Genomic DNA, 20,393 nt, shown 5'->3' with positions numbered 1-20,393 from the left:
CTGTTAGACCCGTGCATTGCACATAGGGAGAGGTACATGCTCCCCAATCCCCAGGGGAACCAGGTATTGTCACTGACTTCAATGGAGGCACGCACTGCAAGGGAGTGCTGGCAAGATAACTATTGGTGAGTTGGGGGCCCTTTGCAAAAACACAGTCACTTTTTTTCTGACCTTGATATCAGGCTGTTGTCATGGTCGGGGTGGGAAAACATTGGTGGTAAGATACTCCATCAACTTGACCATTTAGGTAAAGTGATGGGGTCTCCTTAAAGGATAAGTTCACCTTTTGGGGGAAAAAAATGTGCATTTATTATTTTTTTTCCCCACAGAAACCTGCAAAGCATTGCACTCTTGATCAGTAGATCAGGGGGTGACAGGAGGAACTGCTGGAACATGTTACACCCGAAATATAGTTGTAACATGCACCAGAAGGTGAACTTAGTTTTTAAAGCTCAACCCCAAACTACTAGTTGTACTTAACTTTGTAGCATCCCTGCTGTGCCTCCTTCTGTCGCAGCTGCTGCTGAAAAATGCCCGGTCCTTCCAGATATGGGGCAACCTGTGACCTCCCTCCTTAATGCAAAGATTGGCTGCTAATTCTGAACACTGTCTAATCACATTATCAACTAATGTAAGTGCTGGTATATTGTGACAGCAAAGTAAAGTGAAGTCCTCTGATAAAGTGGCCCTGGGCTGTGTTTGAACGAGATGCTCCGGGTCCTTTTTCTTTTTTTTTTTTTTTCTTTCATTGGCTACCTGGTATCAAATGATAAACGATAGGTTTTAATAAAGTAAAAGTCAAGGGTTTGCACTTCTTGAAAACTGATAATGCCAGAACGTGTAATTTTTTGCATGTGTGAATTCCTTGTTTTATTTAAAAAATATGTTTTATAGCATGATAGAAGCTATTTATTACTTTTTTTTATTCCTTTTACAGGTCTCCTGAACTCTGCCCCTCTCCTCCTGCCAGGAAGACATATGCTGAATGCTAGCTTATTGGCAGCCAGTGGTGGATGTATGATCCCATATATGCTGGACCCAAGCTTTACCACTGGCATTACATGTCTGGGCTCTGTGTCCGCTCTGTCCGCTGTTATGGTAAGAGACAAACTGAGCTGTTCTTCTATTCATAGTTGGAGATTTTCTGCTTTTATTGAAAATTCATCATGGGTGTTTTTATGCTGACCCTAGTAGTCTAGTTTAGAACTCTTCATTTCCCAACTGAGGTTCATTTATTTAATTTTTAGCTTGAGACTGTCTTTTTCTGCCACAACCGATCTGCATTTATCACCTTCCTTCCAATATCTGCTGAAATCTGCCTCCTACCACCAAGCACTCCTGCAGAGATAAGATGTTGAAACTGAACCAACTTTTTAAATAGATATCACAGCTTCCACTTAAAGCTGTTGTTGCATTTAAAATGGGTAACATGTAGCTGCCTATCGTTAGACCTATAGGAGCATAGCATTGGAAGGGATTGGTCTTATTAGACATCCACAGTGCTTTGTTTTCTTCTCCCACCCTGCTTTAAAGTGAACGTCAATGAATTCCAAGCAAACAGATAATTACGCTGTTCACATACACACACATGAAGAATTTACCTTCCAAAGGATTTACAGTTGTGTTCGGAGCCAGTATTGTGACACCCTCACCAGGCAGTACATGCCTATTAGATATGACGGGTTGAAGTTATCTGTACTGCAGTTTTTGCCCTCAAAATGGAAACCTGCTTTTAATGGAAAAGCGTAGTATTTGCCTTACTATTCTGACTGTAGTAAATCAATATAGCTTGGTCACTGACCTGCCCCAGCTGCAGTATTTTGATGAGGTCATCCCTGTGCTCTTGTTTCCTGCAAATATATTCGCATGTTAGATGCCCCCTTTTATGCAACTCAGTAAAAGTTTTAATTGGCTCACCATGCTGAACCTCTCTTTTTCTGAGTACTGTATTGCAAGATGGTAATTAAGCCAATAAAAAAAACATTCAGCAGTTAAAATACATTTTAATTTGTTTATTATTTATTTATTTCAGGTACTTATATAGCGCCGTCAATTTACACAGTGCTTTACATATATATTGTACATCCACATCAGTCCCTAACCCTCAAGGGGTGTACAATAATTCACATTCATACATACACACACTAGGGGCAATTTAGACAGGAGCCAATTAACCTACCAGCATGTCTTTGGAGTGTGGGAGTACCCTGAAGAAACCCACTTAGGCAGAGGGAGAACATGCAAACTTTAGGCAGGTGGTGCCGTGGTTGGGATTCGAACCAACGAGCCTAGTACTGCCAGGCGGAAGTGCCAACCATTTAGCCACATTTGCATTTTCGGGTAACGGGCATGCGTACCACCAATGGCGGCTAGGGATGTCAACCACTGGGTCCCGGCCGATGATTCCCAGCCAGCACCCGGCGATTGTCGTGTAAAACTGACAGGGCAGAGACCTGTGTGTAAATAACACAGGTCTCTCTCCTGCCAGCAAGGACATGCTGCTTTGTATTTCTCTGCACAACAGTGAAATACAAAGCAGCATATCTCTGTAGTAAAACAGCACATACAGTAAAACACACACAGCACATAGTTAACCCTTTGATCACCCAAAAGTTAACCCCTTCCTGCCCAGTGTCATTAGTACAGTGTCAGTGCTTTTTATTAGCACTGATCACTGTATTAGTGTCACTGGGGATGTCAATGGCAGTTAGTCAGTTCCCACCCAGTGTCAGAATGCCAGCCGCAGACCCGCTATAAGTCGCTGATCACTGCCATTACTAGTATAAAAAAAAAAAAAAAAAAAAACAAATTTCCAGTGTATATATACCGCCATTGTAGACGCTATAACTTTCATGTAAACCAATTAATTTACACGTATTTGGATTTTTTTTCAGCAAAGACATGTAGAAGAATATATTTTGGCCTACATTTGTGACGAAATTTGATTTTTACAATTTTTTTTATTGGATATGTTTTATAGCAAAAAGGCGAAAATATTGTTTGTTTGTTTGTTTTTATCGGTCTTTTTTTGTTTATAGTGCAAAAAATAAAAACCGCAGAGGTGATCAAATACCACTGAAAGAAAGCTCTATTTGTGGGGAAAAAGGACATAAATTTCATCTATGTACAGCGCTGCATGACTGTGCAATTGTCAGTTAAAGTAACGCAGCGCTGTATCGCAAAATATGGCCTGGCCAGGAAGGGGGGTAAATCCTCTGGAGGGCAAGGGGTTAAGTAGCTATCCTAGATGCAATGGTTGGTGGGGATCTTCAGTTCTAGTAGAGAGTTTTTGCTTAAATCCCATAATAGGTATGGCAGAGTTAGGCCTTTCTTATACCCCTTAAAATCAATTAAAGGGCAAGTTATGTGTCCTTTTTTCACCACATTCCTTATTGGATCATGTATAGGAATATGAAATGGACAACTAAGTAGTCTATAAAGCAGGGAATATGACTTTTGCAATCATTTAAAACAATCATTTAAAACACGTAATCCTAGATGGTTCTCCATTAGAGAAATATTTGTGAAAGTCACATTCTTTGCTATATAAATAGACCAGTAGGTTTTCAGTTGAAAAGCCAAATTTGACATTTCCAAGTTGTGCCCATGGCGGATGTAGCTGATCTTGCCACTGGTGATCGACCTTTAACCACTCTGTTAAAATTTCTGGGTGTAGTTCTTCTTTACCTGTTTTATCCACTGTCCTGGATAAAGCAGTGGCCATGTTTGCCTGCAGAAATCTTGTCATTTTGGTCCCATGGCTGTTTGACGTGCTTTATTTTTGTACCACATTTACAAACAAATCCTGGAAATCCTTGCTAAAAGCTATTTTTTTTTTTTCAACTGTACTGGTTGTGGTGCCTGGTTGGTTGTGTTTGCAGCAGTTATTTGCTAGCATTTGTGTGACCTATAATATCTACTTACATGTTCTCCACAGGGTGTCACTCTCACAGCTGCTATTGGAGGGGCAGATATGCCCGTGGTCATCACCGTGCTGAACAGCTACTCTGGTTGGGCCCTTTGTGCAGAGGGATTCCTGCTGAACAACAACTTGCTGACCATTGTGGGCGCTCTCATTGGTTCTTCTGGAGCTATTCTGTCCTACATCATGTGTGTGGTAAGGAAACCAGCAGCAGCACTGGAGGGCTGCAACATTTTTCATTTACAGAGCAATTCTGTTTGTTTCATGCAATTCAAAATGAAAGAAAAAAGTGCTAAAACTACCTGTAATATGTATGTAAACCTAAAGGATAAATTCACCTTTAAAAGCATGTTACATGTTACACACATATTTAGGATGTAACGTATAACATGCTCCAACGCACCCACCTCCTGCCACCATCACCTGTCCTTTCTGTGACAGCAGGTGGGGGTTCTTCTTTCAGCATCCGCTGTTACAATTTGTAAACAGTGCGGCCATGTGGGGTTCTGCCCACACTGCCTTTTCATTCATTCAGTTTCCTGTGAACGAGTAGACTACATGTACCAACAGCCATTGCAGCTGATTGATTTTAGTTCTCAATGAACTGTGAGGGCACTGGTGAGCGCTCTTGTAATTCATTGATTCTTCCATACAGGAGTTAGGGCAGACCGTTTACTGAGAGTGTGCAGGAACCCGACATTGCAACTATGTTATGCAGATCGTGGGTGCATTGTTTTACAGGCTGCAATGTAAAAAAAATAAATAAAGATGTGCATTTATTATTTGTTTTTTTTTCATACGGTGAACTTATCCTTTAAAAAAAGAATAATTTACACATCTGGCATCCACTGGTTCTCTGCAGCTTGGAGAAGGGTCATTATTCACGACTTTCCAGGCTCAAAATGCCTCTCACTGCATGCATGGATAACAGCAAAACAAAAACTGGAGGGGTACTTTCAGCTGCTGTATGTAAGGTTAATGGCATTTAGGTGCTTGCTTTTCGTACCTGTTAGCAGTTCTTTTTTTTTCACTTTAACCACTTGCCATCCACCTGCTGTTTATAAACGGCAGGGCGGTGGCACTCCAGGGGCGGGTTGCCGTTCATAAACGGCACCCGCCATTTTTAGCTGTGCGCGCTCCCTGGGAGTGCGCAGCACCGCGATCCAGTGCCAGCTGTGTCCTCTGGACACAGTGAAACACCGATCGTCGGACGGGACCTCTATACGAGGTCCCGATCATGTGATCACTGATTGGCCAATTAGTGATCACATGCAAAGTAGTAAGCAAGATGTCACTTGTGACATCATTGCTTACTACGTGTGAAATCTGTGAATGATCACAGAGGTCACATGGTACAAGGCTATTCACAACAGCCTTGTACCATGTGACCAATCACAGCTCACTCAGTATTTCTCAATGGCTGCAAGAATGCAGACAGAGAGAAAGAGAAATGATTGCTTTTACATCCTATATGGGTGTAAAAGCAATCACTGTAAAAAAAAAAAAAAAAAATTTTCATCACCCCCAAAAGTAGTACAGTGTCACCATGGTGACACTGTACTGCTAGGGTGACAGTATGTAAAAAAAAAAATAAAATAAAAAAATAATATAAAAAAATAAAATAAAAATGTAAAAAAAATGTTTAAAAATTATAATTTTTGGTTATAAACTAATTTGGCTTATTTTTTTTTACTAAAAATATAACGGAATACATTTTGGCCAAGATTTATGATGAAAGATTATTTATTTGCAAAATTTTATAAGAAAAACACTTTTTTTCAAACTTTTTGGACTTTTTCATTTACATAGCAAAAAAAATAAAAATCCCAGCGGTGAATAAATACCACCAAAATAAAGCTTTATCTATCTCAAACAAATGGTAAAAAATTCATATGGGTACAGTATTGCATGACCGCGCAATTGTCATTCAAAGTGTGATAGCATTGAAAGCTGAAAATTGGCCTGGACATGAAGTGGTTAAGTGACAGAATCCCTTTAAAGGTAGGAAAAAAAAACACGAGGAAGTTGTTCTGGGAAATTACATATCCTAAGCATTCTAATTTCAGTCAGAAGGTGAGAATGCTTTCAGTTTAGTAGTATTTTCCAAGCCGGTTCTCAAGCCCCACCAACGGTGCATAATAACTTTATCTGCATAGGCAAAGTCATCTGTGTCTCATCACTGGGAGGGTGCTTATGTAGGCTGTCATTAATATTCTCCCCTGAAAATGTTGATTGCCTGGCTGTCATGCTGGTCCACTGGTATCAACATTTTGAAGCACTGACCTGGAACAACTATGGAGATCAAAATGTCCGACTTTTCTACTCTTCATGCTTATTTCTTGAGTCAGTGACACAGCAATCAATATACAAAAAACTTGAAGCTCAACTCAAAACACTGCAAAACTTACCGCTGCAGTCCAAAGCACAGATTGGGTGCTGACCTTCATGCAAGCTCATCCAGGCTAGCAGAAACCATTTGGAAAACAGAAGGTGGAAATGCCACACACCAGAATCCAGGCACTATATAGAGACGTAAAGGTACGGCTTCAGCACAAACTCCTCCTGGCTATGCTCCTCAGACATGTTTCGCCCCACCTATGGGACTTAATCATAGAGATTGCTATGATTAAGACCTGTAAGAGGGGTGAAATGTGTCAGAGGAGCATAGTTCAGGATGAAGCTGTATTTTTACTTCTCTGTGTAGTGGCTTGATTCTGGTGTGCGGAGTTTCCACCCTCTGTTTTCCAAATGGTTTCTGATAGCCTGGATGAGCTTGTTTGAAGGTCAGCATCCAGTCTTCTCATCTTCTGTTTTCTGACATAGTATGCAAGCCAAAGACAACCTAGCATTTTCAGAAGGGAATCTGTAATGGCAGACCCGTATTCTCTCAGTATGTTTCTGTTAACCCCCCCTTGAGAATATCCATAAAGCAGGCTTCACATCTCTATGCATCTGTGGTATCCTATGTTTTCTATTGCTTCGGGCAGTTGCCTTGTCATGCTTTACCATGCGCACAAAGCTGTGAATGGGGACTACTACTTGAACAATGAGTGGGATTTGTTAACAGTTTTTGGAAACACTGAAGTAAAGCAGGGTGAAGATCAGTGTTCACTGAAACATAAATTACAATTTGCACTTTGGTCTTTGGCAAACTGTGTAAGCATAGTGTATTTTTCCATCTAGGGGGTATTACATGTAGTTCAGCTGCAGTCCAAGCGCATGGATCTAAACCAGAGTCATGTGTTGCATGCGGCCCTCTTATTCTTTCCTCGTGTCCCTTGACTGTTCAAAGAATTTTAATTGAATGGGGCCCCAAATTGTTTTATAGTTTAAGAAGGGTTGTTGATGAATTCAGGAAATGTTTTTACAATTGTTGGTTAAATAAAGAAAAAGACCAGAGTTAGATGCTAGAGACGTCTAATAATAATATCAGCGGCTGTACATAGAAAAACAAGTCCATATTTCCTAACTAGTGTAATAGTTTTTATACTTCCAATTTTTGCTCGTGAGTTGCTGAGTTTGATCCATCCAGCACCATACAAGGTTTGATTGTTCTGCAGACCTACACGAGCTCTTTGGCATAGTGAAAGGGTTAAATGGCGCTCCACTCTTTGATGTCAGAAGTGGTTTGATGAGTAGGGGAAGCATGTAAATTAGGAAATTGAGGGAGATCTGCATCAAATTTGTGCCTGTCTTCTGTACTGTGTGCTTTTAATCAGTGTCATCTTAAATTGGTTCTCTTTAAAGTATACAGATAACACAACATTTGTTTACCTCCAAGTCATGTAATGGTTATTCAGTTAATTCTCATTTCTTAAACGGGGTGATTTGTGTGTAGAAGTTGCTAAGGCTTGTTAAAATCAAAATAATTAAGAGCCGCGTTGGCTTATTTATGTTTAGGAATAGTCAGGCGGCCTTTGAAAAATATTATGTTAGTCTGTTTGGTGGTTTGTTTCCCTGCTTTGTATCAATGCACTGAAAGAGTCTTGAGTTTCAGGAGGACTGAGTATGAAGTGGTCCCTCCTACACATCCTGTAGGCCTGCTCTAATTGGACCACCCTACGTTTAGCGGCATTCCATGGCTTGTAATTGGCAATAAAAGCTACTGATGTTGGAGCTGCTAATAAGAAGCCTTAATGGTTTGTATATGTGACTGTAAATGTAGTTGTCTCATTGATAATCTTACCAGTGCTCTGAAATACCTATACCGATTTGCTGATGGGCTAAAGCTGGCCATACACTAGTAAAATTTTGTTTAAAAGTTTTTTTTTTAAATTCATTTTATTTTCTAATGGTTAGTGGATCAACGTTTCTTTCGGACTGCAATGATGAGAACATTTGAAGGAGCACAGTGGAAACTTTTTTCCTGAATGAATGAGTTTCTAACAGAAAACCAAATTCTCTGTTGGCATCAGGACTGGATCTAGCCTATCTGATCTGGGGGTGCAGCAAATAAAAGTCAAGCATAATGTCAATAGTGTTCGAGAGATGCATGGAAACAGTATTCTCTGTTCGCTCAGCACGCTTCTGTACCACACCTCACAACCCGGAACTAATGTCTGACAGCTAGTGCAGAGGCAGTGCAGGAGTGAACAGGGAACGCTAGTATGCATTAGGCTATAGTGAAAAAAGAGAACCTGTGCCTGCTTATATCAGGTGTACCCAGCAGAGTTCCCCCTCTCATCAGGTGTCCCCACCAGAGTGTCCCTTACGTAAAATGTCCCCCATCAGTGTCCCCCTTTACATCAACTCTCCTTATCAGAGTGGCCCTTACTTAAAATGTCCACATCAGAGTGCCCCTTACGTTAATTGCCCCATTTAGAGTGCCGTCTTGACCCCTTACATCAAATTTCGCCACCAGACTCCCCGTTACATCAATGACGCCATCAGAGTGCCCACTTACATCAGATACCCCCATGAAATCTCATGGAGTAGTAGATGTACTCCCAGAGATCTGGGGGGGCACATCTAGAATCCCCCAGTATCCCCTAGATCCAGGTCTTGTTGGCATTATCAGATGTACTGCTGAGATTTTTCATATGAAATATCATTTAAAAATCTACAAGAGTATGGCCAGCTTTAGTTTACCCATAACATTCTCCCTGCCAAGGAACTTCCAGCATTCATTGGAGAAAATGTAACGATATACTTTCTTCTTTAATCTTCTGTGGTAGGTTAAAGATGTAGTCCTCAGTAGCTAGTGATCATGGCAGTTTGTGGTTTAAGTATATGATCAGATATGGTTTTCATAATTCATTCTACTTGTAAAAGGCAGACAGTTGGTACTGATTCCACAGATTTATTTATTTGTTACAAACATTTAATTTGGATCATATAAAATCTGATTTGATGTTGGCATCTTACACTGGAGATGTAACGAACGGTTCTGGATCATCTGTTCTCAAACTGAGACTTGTTAGAGGTATTTGGGGTCTAGACAAATAGAAACTCTATAGTGCAAAAACACCTAGAAAATGTGCTGAGCCCACTGCTTATGCCTCATCAGGGTGACTGACAGTACAGATTACACAGGGTAAAACCAGGAATGCACATATGTCATCATGCGAAGACAGTTCTTCTCTAAATTAAAATATTTCTGTGGTATTTGAAATGTGTTATCCACAGAAGTAATAGGAGTTTCCCAGATATGAACACAGCAATAAAACTTGATGATTTTTAACCCTTCCATGCTAAGGGAAATTAAAGTTTTGACTTGCATACCTATTAAAAGCTCATTTGAACAGGCAAATAGTCTGATCTCCATGCAGAGCCGCTGGCTGGAGCTGCTGCAGGTAGCCCATAGAAGTGGATGCACACGGGCAGCTGCACAGATACAATCGCATGTCAAAATCTGACATGCGGACAGGAGCTGGTGCATGGATCTGAACATACGGTGTCTGTGTTTGGATCAATGCACATGCTGCTCCTGCCTGCATGTCAAACTTTGACATGCGATTGTGTCCATGCAACCACTGTGTGTACAGCCACTTCTATGGGCTACTTGCAGCAGCTCCAAGATTTATGCACTTGCATCTGCCAGTGGCTTTGCACAGAGGATGGGACTAACTACTCTGAATAATCCCTTAAAGTGGGCCTGAACTCAAACAATTAACATTTGCTCTGGTATAGAGAACATTTAAGAAGGTACAGTCGGTAAAATAAGTATTGAACACGTCATCATTTTTCTCAGTAAATATGTTTCTAAAGGTGCTATAGAAACAATTGAGTACTGACGTGATACTTTTTTCATTTGCACTAACATAATTTTGAGGACAAGCTTTTGGGGTATGTCCCCTTCTTCAAGGTCCAGGCAGTACTATTGAAGAAGGGGACATACCCCGAAAACTTGTCCTCAAAATTGTATGCTAGTGCAAATAAAAAAAGTATCACGTCAGTACTCAATTGTTTCTGTCGCAAATGCACTAATACGGCCACAATCACCTCAAGCAAAATAAAGGTGCTATTAACTTGAAATTTTCACCACATTGCGGTAACAACCCGGCCAATTTAGACAGGAGCCAATTCACCTACCAGCATGTCTTTGGAGTGTGGAAAGAAACTGGAGGTAACCCACGCAGGCACAGGGAGAACATGCAAACTCCAGGCAGGTTGTGCCATGGTTTGGAATACGAACCAACGACCCTAGTACTGCCAGGCGGAAGTGCTAACCATTTAGCCACTGTGCTGCCCTAAATAAAGCAAAACAAATAAGTTTAGAAATTGTGATGTGTAATAAAATGGAATGACACAGGGAAAAAGTATTGAACACACTAGCTGAAATATGTTTAATACTTTGTACAAAATGCTTTGTTGTAACCACAGCTTTAAGACGCCTCCTGTATGGAGAAACTAGTCACATGCATTGCTCAGGTGTGATTTTGGCCAATTCTTCCACACAAACAGTCTTCAAATCTTGAATGTTCCGTGGGCCTCTTCTATGTACTTTGATCTTTAGTTCTTTCCATCGAATTTCTATTGGATTCAAGTCAGGTGATTGGCTGGGCCATTCTAGCAGCTTTATTTTCTTTCTTTAAAACCAATTGAGAGTTTCCTTGGCTTTGTGTTTGGGATCATTGTCTTGCTGAAATGTCCACCCTCGTTTCATTGTCATCATCCTGGTTGATCGCAGCAGATTTTTATCAATAATGTCTTGGTACATTTTTCCATTCATCCTTCCTTCAATGATATGAAGTTTGCCGTACCGTATGCTGAAAAACGGCCCCAGAACATGATTTTATGATGTTCCCACCTCCAAACTTCACTGTTGGTATGGTGTTTTTGGGGTGATGTGCAGTGCCTTTTGACCTCCAAACATGGTGTGTATTATGGCATCCAAAGAATTCAGTTTTGGTCTCATCTGACCAGACTATATTCTCCCAGTATTTCACAGTCTTGTCTTAATGTTGTTCAGGAAACGTTAAACGAGCTTCAACATGCTTTTTCTTCCGCAATGGACTCTTGCATGGTGAGCGTTCATACAGGCCATGGCGGTTCAGTGCCTTACTTACTATTCTCTTTGAAACATTTGCACCTGCTAATTTCAGGTCTTTCTGAAGCTCTCCACAAGTGGTCCTTGGCTCTTGGGCAACTCTTCTGATAATTCTTTTCACTCCTCTGTCAGAAATCTTGCGAGGAGCACTTGGTCATGGCCGGTTTATGGTGAAATGATGTTTTTTACTTCCAGATTATGTCCCCAACAGTGCTCACTGGAACATTCAGTAGTTTAGAAGTTTAGATCCTTCTGTAACCAATGCCATCAGTATGTTTTGCAACAATAGGGTTGCGAAGGTCTTGAGAGAGCTCTTTGCTTTTACCCATCATGAGATGTTGCTTGTGTGGCACCTTGGTAAGGAGACACCTTATCATAGGCCATCAGTTTAGACTAAACCAGCTGATATTCATTTGCACTGACAAGGGGCAGGATTGCTTTCTAATTACTGATAGATTTCAGCTGGTCTTAGCTTTCCATGCCTTTTTGCACCTCCCTTTTTTCATGTGTTCAATACTTTTTCCCTGTTTCATTCCATTTTTTTACACATAACTACAGTGTCTTGACAAAGTATTTATACCCCTTTTTTCACAAATTGTGTCACAAATATTCCACATTTTGTTCTGTTACAACCAAAAATGTATTTTATTGGGATTTTATGTGATAGACCAACACAACGTGGCACATAATTGTGAAGTGGAAGGAAAATGATAAATGGCTTTCAAAATTTTTTACAAATAAATATGTGAAAAGTGTGACGTGCATTTGTGTTCAGCCCCCCTGAGTCAATACTTTGTAGGACCACCTTTCACTGCAATTACAGCTGCAAGTCTTTTTGGGGATGTCTCTATCAGCTTTGCACATCTGGAGAGTGAAATGTTAGCCGACTCTTCTTTGCAAAATAGCTCAAGCTCTGTCAAATTGGATGGAGAGCGTCTGTAAACAGCAATTTTCAAGTCGTGCCACAGATTCTCAATTGGATTTAGGTCTGGACTTTCCAATAAACGAATATGCTTTGATCTAAACCATTCCATTATAGCTCTGGCTGTACAGGCTGTTTAGGGTCCTTGTCCTGCTGGAAGATGAACCTTCTCCCCAGCCTCAAGTCTTTTGCAGACTCTAACAGGTTTTCTTCTAAGATTGCCCTGTATTTGGCTCCATTCATCTTCCCATCAACTCTGACCAGCTTCCCTGGCCCTGCTGAAGAAAAGCATCCCCACAGCATGATGCTGCCTCCACCATGTTTCACGATGGGGATGGTGAGTTAAATTTTGGTCTCATCTGACCAGAGCACCTTCTTCCACATGGTTGCTGTATCCCCCACATGGCTTCTCACAGACTGCAAACGGGACATCTTATGCCTTTCTTTCAACAATGGCTTTCTTCTTACCACTCTTCCATGAAGGCCAGATTTGTATCAGAGTAAAGGGGGGTGAATACAAATGCACGCCACACTTTTCAGTTATTTATGTGTTTGAATTTTTGAAAACTATATATAATTTTTCGTACACTTCACAATTATGTGCCACTTTGTGTTGGTCTGTCACATAAAATCCCAATAAAATACATTTACATTTTGGTTGTAACATGACAAAATGTGGAAAATTTCAAGGGGTATGAATACTTCTTCAAGGCACTGTAAATTTCTGAATGCATTTGTTTTGGTTTCTTTGTGTGTATTATGTGTTATTACCGACATGTAATGAAAATTTCATGTCAGCACCTTTAGAAATCTGTTTACTGAGAAAAATGGTGCCGTGTTCAATACTTATTTTACCTGCTGTATATTGCACCCTGAGAAATGTAAATTTTTTCTTGAATTCCTCCTGAAAAATAGAGCATTTTCTGTTATGTGCAGTTGCTGAGGTTGCTGAGATTATAGTGTGGGACTTCCCTGCCCCTGCTAGCCTCAGAAGATATGGAGTGAGATCTGGAGATGTCACTACCGTTCTGCTCTCTGTTCTCCTTGCTGGAGGCTCTGACATGAGGAAGCAAAGCCCTGCCTTTTCGAAAATGGCCACCTTCACACAGAAACAGCGTGCATAACAAGGCATGGTAAGTAATAGAAGAAAGATGAGCTGCAGGGAGACTGCAGACAATGATACTTACTAGTCCATTGCCCTGCCTTCTTTTAGCCACAGCTTCCTGAATTAATTTCCTTTTTAAACTTCTTTGCACAGATACTGATGTGTTTACATCAGATCTTTCTGGCAGAAAGTTCCTGAGCAAAAAAACGAGAATATGTTCCATATAGTGCTTGTTTACTTGTGTATAGACGAGTGTATGTGCAGAAAAAAAAAAAGCAGTTGTGATTTATGCGTGTAAAATACTAACAAATAATCCAGATTTATTTTTTTCTGATCTGCACACGGCACTAGTGTATGGACAGTTGTGTCTGTACGCATGGGCCCCACAGAAAACAGTTGGCTGCATTCAGATCAGTAACTGCTTTAAAATATAGCATTTGTGATGCTCATGAGTCCTAATTCTGTGTAAACATTTGTAGATTTACCCTAAAATAGTTATGTGCATTTCATACCAATCACTCTTGCTCATCAACTGCTAAGATACAATCTCATCCACATAGAGAGTATTGTTTTGATCATTCTGACCTGCCTGGTAGCCTTGCATAAAGAGAGAGGTATGGCAGAACTGTGCAGCACTGCTAAACAGAAAACAGAGCAAATATGACAACCCCTACGTACATGTAATTACAAAATATGGCTGGCCATACACACATTTTTTTTTTTTGATCATCCGGCGGGTTGATCGAAAAAACAGATTCCCCATCCACACAAGCGAGATGCCTCCTGAGTTGTTGTGTTGTGACAACGGGGACTTCTCTGCTATCAGAATACAATGATCAACTTGTTGCAGGTGTTGGTCAAATGAAACTTTTCCAACAGTCCCATTCAAGAGAAGTTGATCATTAGATCAACTTCTTTTGAGCAGGAATGGTCATAGATGGATCGAAATTCGTCCAGTCCCTGTTGAACCACCAAAATTCTGATTCATCTATGGCCAGCAAATTCTCTCTTATTGAATTCTTCAAAAATGCAGTTTGCCTGGCTGTCATTCAGATCCAATAGTTTTAGCGATGAAACCGTGTCAAGGTGACACTGACTAGGTAGACAGGTGAGTACGAAACCCCTTCTATTGTAGGTATGGGGTTTTTTTTGGGATTTTTTTCCCCACCTGATAGGGATGCTTTGGTACTTTCTCAGGCACAGTTTCTTGTTTTTTTTTTTTAAAAGGTGAACTTTTAAAGTATTGAATCAAATAAGATCAACGTGACAACCAGGTAACTAGCAATTTCAGAAGAGGTCATTCATGGCAGCCTCCATGACGGTAGTTTCCCTGTAATGTCAGCCATACATGGGTCGAAATTCGACCAATTTTTCATCCAAAAATCGGATCTAAGAATAATCGGCCAATTTTCGCTCTGTTAATGGGTCAATGGCACTGGCCGATTTTCGTGGTTCCTCCCCTTTTCGGTGATCAAGCATGTTGGAAAATTTGTGAAAAACCGATTTTCGACTCGATGGTCAAATCATACGATCGTTTTTCCCAAAAGAATATGCGCATGAGCCGTGACCTGGAATGAACAGAAGATTCACCTGTTATATGGGGTGAACTTTATGACTTGGTCAACCGATTTTCGAAGTCATTGATGTCACCATCGGATTACTGAGCGAACAACATTTTCGATTTTCGGATGAAAAATCGTTCGGAGTTTGACCCATGTATGGCCTGCATTAGTGTTTCCTAAAGGGTTACCTTATGACAGTGTTTCTCAACTCCAGTCCTCATGGACCCCCAACAGGTCATGTTTTCAGGATTTCCATTATTTTGCACAGGTGATTTGATCAGTTTCACTGCCTTAGTAATTACCACAGCTGTTTCATCTGAGGGAAATCCTGAAAACATGACCTGTTGGGGGTCCATGAGGACTGGAGTTGAGAAACACTGCCTTATAGCAAGACAAATGTGATGACATTTCCTTTGTATATCTAGTTAGTGTCTTTTTTTCAGTCTTGTCCTGATTTGGTCCCACCACAGTGGGGCAGCATAGCGACATTACATAACCTTGAGTGTGCAAGCGGCCCCAGCACACAGGATTATCTGCTGGAGATAATCTATTGCAGATGAGGAGGTGACAGTCGAAATATTTTGATTGCTCCAGCATTCTTCTTTGGAGAACATTTCTTATGGCAGGCTAGATGCATATTTGTTGTATTATCCAGTGCTGTGCGTGTCTGGGGAGACCTTGCACTGGGGACTTCCACTGCTGTGTTTGGCACTTTGGTGTCTGATGATGCAGACAGAGAATGATTAGATGTGTGTAAGCAGATAATCAGCCAGGTCAGTCTGGGGCCACCGGCATGATGTGCGGTTTGAATTCTATATTGCAGGGCATATACTGAGCTGTGTCCCCTGCGTGCCAGCCATGCACGCAACGTTTTGTTTTTGCTGCTTTAGAAAAAGGAAGCAATTTGTTCATTGCCGGGATACTGTAATTTGTTAAAGTGCAACTATCCCTTCTAACTCCTACAGTTTTCAAAATTGTCGCAGGTTTAAAAAATTAGTTTAACAATATACATATATATAACAATCCAAAAAAAAAAACCTGCTGCAATTTCCACCATACATAAGAGATATTGACAACAAAAAATAGAATTTTCCCACGTCTGTATGCGTATGTACATGTATGTATTATTACTATACAGGATTTATATAGCGCCAACTGTTTGCTCAGCGCTTTACAATATAAAGGGAGACAATACAGCAACAATACAGTTCAATACAAAAGGGTTAGGAGGGCCCTTCTCCTTGGAGTTTACAATCTAAGAGGGTGGGGCTGGTGGTACAAAAGGTAGTAACTGTGGGGGATGGACTGGTAGGAGGAATAGAAGATTCCATTATTAGCTGAGGCAGGATAGGCTTCCCTGTAGAGATAGGGTTTTAGAGATCGCCTGAAAGTGGGCACAGTAGGTGAAAGTTGGATAGATTGGGGTAGAGAGTTCCAGAGGATGGGGGAGGCTCTGGAGAAGTCCTGGAGATGAGAATGGGAGGAGGAGACAAGGGAGCTAGAGAGCAGGAGGTTGTGGGAGCGTAGAGGACAGTTTGGGTGATATTTAGAGACAAGATCGGTGATGTAATTTGGGGCAGAGTTATAAATGGCTTTATATGTTATTGTTAATGTTTGGAATTTTATTCACTGGGCAATGGGAAGCCAGTGGAGGGATTGGCTGAGAGGGGTGGCAGATACAGAACGGTTAGTAAGGTGTATGAGTCTGGCAGCAGCATTCATGATAGACTGAAGAGGGGATAGCCTGCGATTAGGTAGCCCAGTGAGGAGGGAGTTACAATAGTCAAGGCGAGATATAACAAGGGAGTGAATAAGTTGCTTAGTGGTTTCCGAGGTTAGGAATGGTCGTATCTTGGAGATGTTGCAGAGGTGAAGTCTACAAGATTTGGACAGTGATTAGATTTGGGGCTGAAAGGACAGATGGGAGTCTAGGATTACACCTAGTACCCTGGCATGAGGGGAGGGACTGATGGTTGTATTATTAATCTTGATGGAGACGTCAGGGGAGGGGGCACGGGCTGCACACGGTATGTAGATTGAGTATAACAGTGTGAATGTGTATAAAGTGATATGTTTGTGTATCTATCTTTTATACACTTCCCTGTACAGATTGCTTTTGTCCTGAGACTGTTGTGAGCTGACTACCTCTACTGGAAGTCTGTTCCAAGCATCAACTACTTTTTTCTGAAAGAGCCCATTTACACTATGTGCAGTGACAGTGGGAAAAAAATTTGATCCCCTGCAGATTTTGTAAGTTTGCCCACTTACAAAGAAATGAAGGGTCTATAATTTTTATCATAGTTGTATTTTAAATGATAGAGAGAATATGAACCAAAAATCCAGAAAAAACATGATACAAATGTTATAAATTGAGTTGCAATTAAGTGAGTAAAATAAGTATTTGATCCGCAAGCAAAACATGACTTAGTCCTTGGTGGAGAAACCCTTGTTGGCAAGCACAGAGGTAAGACGTTTCTTGTAGTTGGTTCCCAGGTTTGTACACATCTCAGGAGGGGTTTTGGTCCGCTCTTCTTTACAGATCTTCTCTAAATCCTTAAGGTTTCTTGGCCGTCACTTGGCAACTCAGTTTCAGCTCCCTTCTTAACTTTTCTATAGGATTAAGGTCCTGGAGACCGGCTAGGCCACTCCATGACCCTAATGTGCTTCTTCTTGAGCCACTCCTTTGTTGCCTTGGCGGTATGTTTTGGGTCATTGTTATGCTGGAACACCCATCCACAATCCATCTTCTGTGTTCTGGCTGAGGGAAGAAGGTTCTCATCCAAGATTTTACAATACATGGCCCTGCCCATTGGCCTCTCAATGCGGCAAAGTCAGCCTATACGTTTAGCAGCGAAATAGTCCCAAAGTATAATGTTTCCACCACCGTACTTGACTGTAGGCTTGGTGTTCTTAGGGTCATAGTCAGCATTTTTCTTCTTCCACGGCCAGTCATGTTAATGCAAAAGAGCTCAATTTTGGTCTCATAGGACCACAGCACTTTCTCTGAGCCAGAATTATTGTTGATTGGTAGGGGATCAATTACGTATTTCACTCACTGAACTGCAACTCAGTTTATAACAGTGTATTTTTTCAGTTTTTTTTGGTTGCTATTCTGTATCTATCATTTAAAATACACCTATGATAAAAATGATAGACCCTCCATTTCTTTGTAAGTGGGCAAACTTACAAAATCTGCAGGGGATCATAATTATTTTCCCCACTGTACCTGCATTTCTCCTCATACAAAAACAAAGGTAACTGCAATGACACACAGAAAACAATCTGGGTGTCATATTCACACCAGAATGCAGGATTTCACTGGTGTTTGCATGACTTTGTTCCTCTTTGGATGGTCCTGCATGTCATCGCACTGCTGTGAAGTGACATGAAAGAACTGCTACTTCATGTCAATAGAAATAATAATATTGTCACATCATGTTCACGTTATTGTAAAATAGTGCAGTGAGATTTTTTTTTAAAGGCGCAGGTGCTTCTTTTGGTGTCGAATAGTTTGTTTTTGGCCCAAAAGTCTTTAATGGAAAGTGCATGAAAATCATATGTAAATACATTTTTGGCAGAGGTTTGTTTTGTGTATTTGTGGATCAAAAATGTGTGCAAAAACGTACTGAAAAATGTATGATTATGCAGCAGCAGCAGTGTGAACCTAGGCTTAAAAAAAAAAAAGGAAAATTGCATGACTACGAAAGTGGAGAGATGTGAACAGTTGCCAGACATTTGGAGAGGGGCCCTTTCTTTGAATGGGTCGCGCTCGGCAGGCACTGCACCTGCCAAAAGTCATAGGGCGTAAAATTCCTGCCACAGCCATGAAGCACAGCATCACAGTCGTGGCATGTTTACACCTCCGGCCTCTGCCTGTGCTTCTGCAGTAATCGGTAAAAGCCTGGCTGAACCGTGAGGATTTACCACCCCTTTACTGCCATTGTGAACAGGCCTTATATGTACTGCATGTGCTTAGTTCAGTTTCTCCTGATATATTTTGTCTCTCAGACATTTCATCGCTTTTGTTGCCCATCTCTGGAAACATTCTATCTGATCAGTACCTTTGTAAGTGAATAACCCCTGGTTCATATATATGCGACCGTGCGGGCCGCGCTTTGCGCGGGCATAAGAGCCCATTCATTTGAATGGAATTCCGTGCCCCATGACAAGCAGGGGAGAAGTCCCTTCTTCTGAAAATGCAGCCCGCACGGGAACCTCTGTTCCCAGTATGGTTGCATTTTTCAGTGCGGGCGGCATGCCATTAGAACTGATAGCACCCGCTCACGGGTCTGCATTCCTCTGTGCGAGTGGTGCAGCTGCACGGATTTTCATGCAGATCCACAGCAGCACCACCCACACATGTGAACCTAGCCTTAAGGTCTATATAGGGGAATCAGGACCTCCTTCCTGCTAGTAATCCTTCTAGTGATAACTAGAGATCTATATAGAGGAATCAGGACCTCCTTCTTGCTGGTGACCCCTGTAGTGATAACTAAAGATCTATCTAGAGGTATAGGGACCTAATTCATGCTGCTGGTGATTCTTCTATTGATAACTGAAGAACTGTATACCTATAGTGATAACTAAAGATCTGTATAAGGGAATCAGACCCTCCTTCCTCTTGCTTGTGATCCTTCTAGTGATAACCAAAAATTCAGGATGCACTTGGCCGAAACCGAAATGGACGATTTTAAAAATTAATATATATTTTTTGGAAAAAAATACACTTTAATGATTTAAAAAAAAAAAAACCTAAAATATATACCCCAATTTTTTGTAAAATATGAAAGATGATGATACGGTGAGTAAATAGATACCCAACATGTCATGCTTTAAAATTGCGCATGCTCGTGGAATGGCGTCAAACTGCGGTACTTAAAAATCTCCATGAGTGACGCTTTACAAATTTCTACAGGTTACCAGTGTAAAGTTACAGAGTAGGTCTAGTGCTATAACTATTGCTCTTGCTCTGACATTTGTGGAGATACCTCACGTTTGGTTGGAACACCGTTTACATATGTGGGCATGTCCTACGTATGTGTTCACCACTACGTGCGAGCACTTTAAAAAAAAAAAATTAAAAAAATTTTAAATTAAATTTATTTTTTTTAGTTTAATTTTTTTTTTTTTACACTGTCGCTTTAAAAAAAATTGTAATCACTTTTATTTCTATCACAAGAAATGCATGCATCTTTTGTGATAGAAATGATTAGTGAAGGTCCTCTTTATGGAGAGATATGTGGTCAATAAGACCCCACATCTCTCCTCTACAATGTAAAGCATTAGATGAAAAAAAAAAGCATTGATCTAGTGCTTTAAAAAAAAAAAAAAAAAAAGTCCTTGTTTATAAGGTGCAGCAACCGGAAGTGACATCGCTTCGATCCTCTAAGAGC

The 20,393-nt window shown here is 40.8% G+C and overlaps 1 protein-coding gene across 2 annotated transcripts in view; it reads left to right on the top strand.

The window, feature by feature from the left end:
• NNT (nicotinamide nucleotide transhydrogenase) overlaps positions 1-20,393 on the top strand; it is a 206,612-nt gene that overhangs the window by 136,387 nt on the left and 49,832 nt on the right. For both annotated transcript variants that reach the window (XM_089682705.1, XM_089682706.1), the window contains exons 16-17: positions 938-1,098; positions 3,938-4,117. In XM_089682705.1, the coding sequence (XP_089538831.1) occupies positions 938-1,098; positions 3,938-4,117 (341 nt within the window). The remainder of the gene's footprint in view (positions 1-937; positions 1,099-3,937; positions 4,118-20,393) is intronic.

The sequence above is a fragment of the Staurois parvus genome, unplaced genomic scaffold (assembly GCF_062004578.1).
Source record: "Staurois parvus isolate SC_StPar_1 unplaced genomic scaffold, SC_StPar_1.0 ptg000294l, whole genome shotgun sequence".
NCBI classification, from domain to species: domain Eukaryota; kingdom Metazoa; phylum Chordata; class Amphibia; order Anura; family Ranidae; genus Staurois; species Staurois parvus.
The sequence above is the reverse complement of the archived record's forward strand: the minus strand, read 5'-3'. Positions and strand labels throughout refer to the sequence as shown.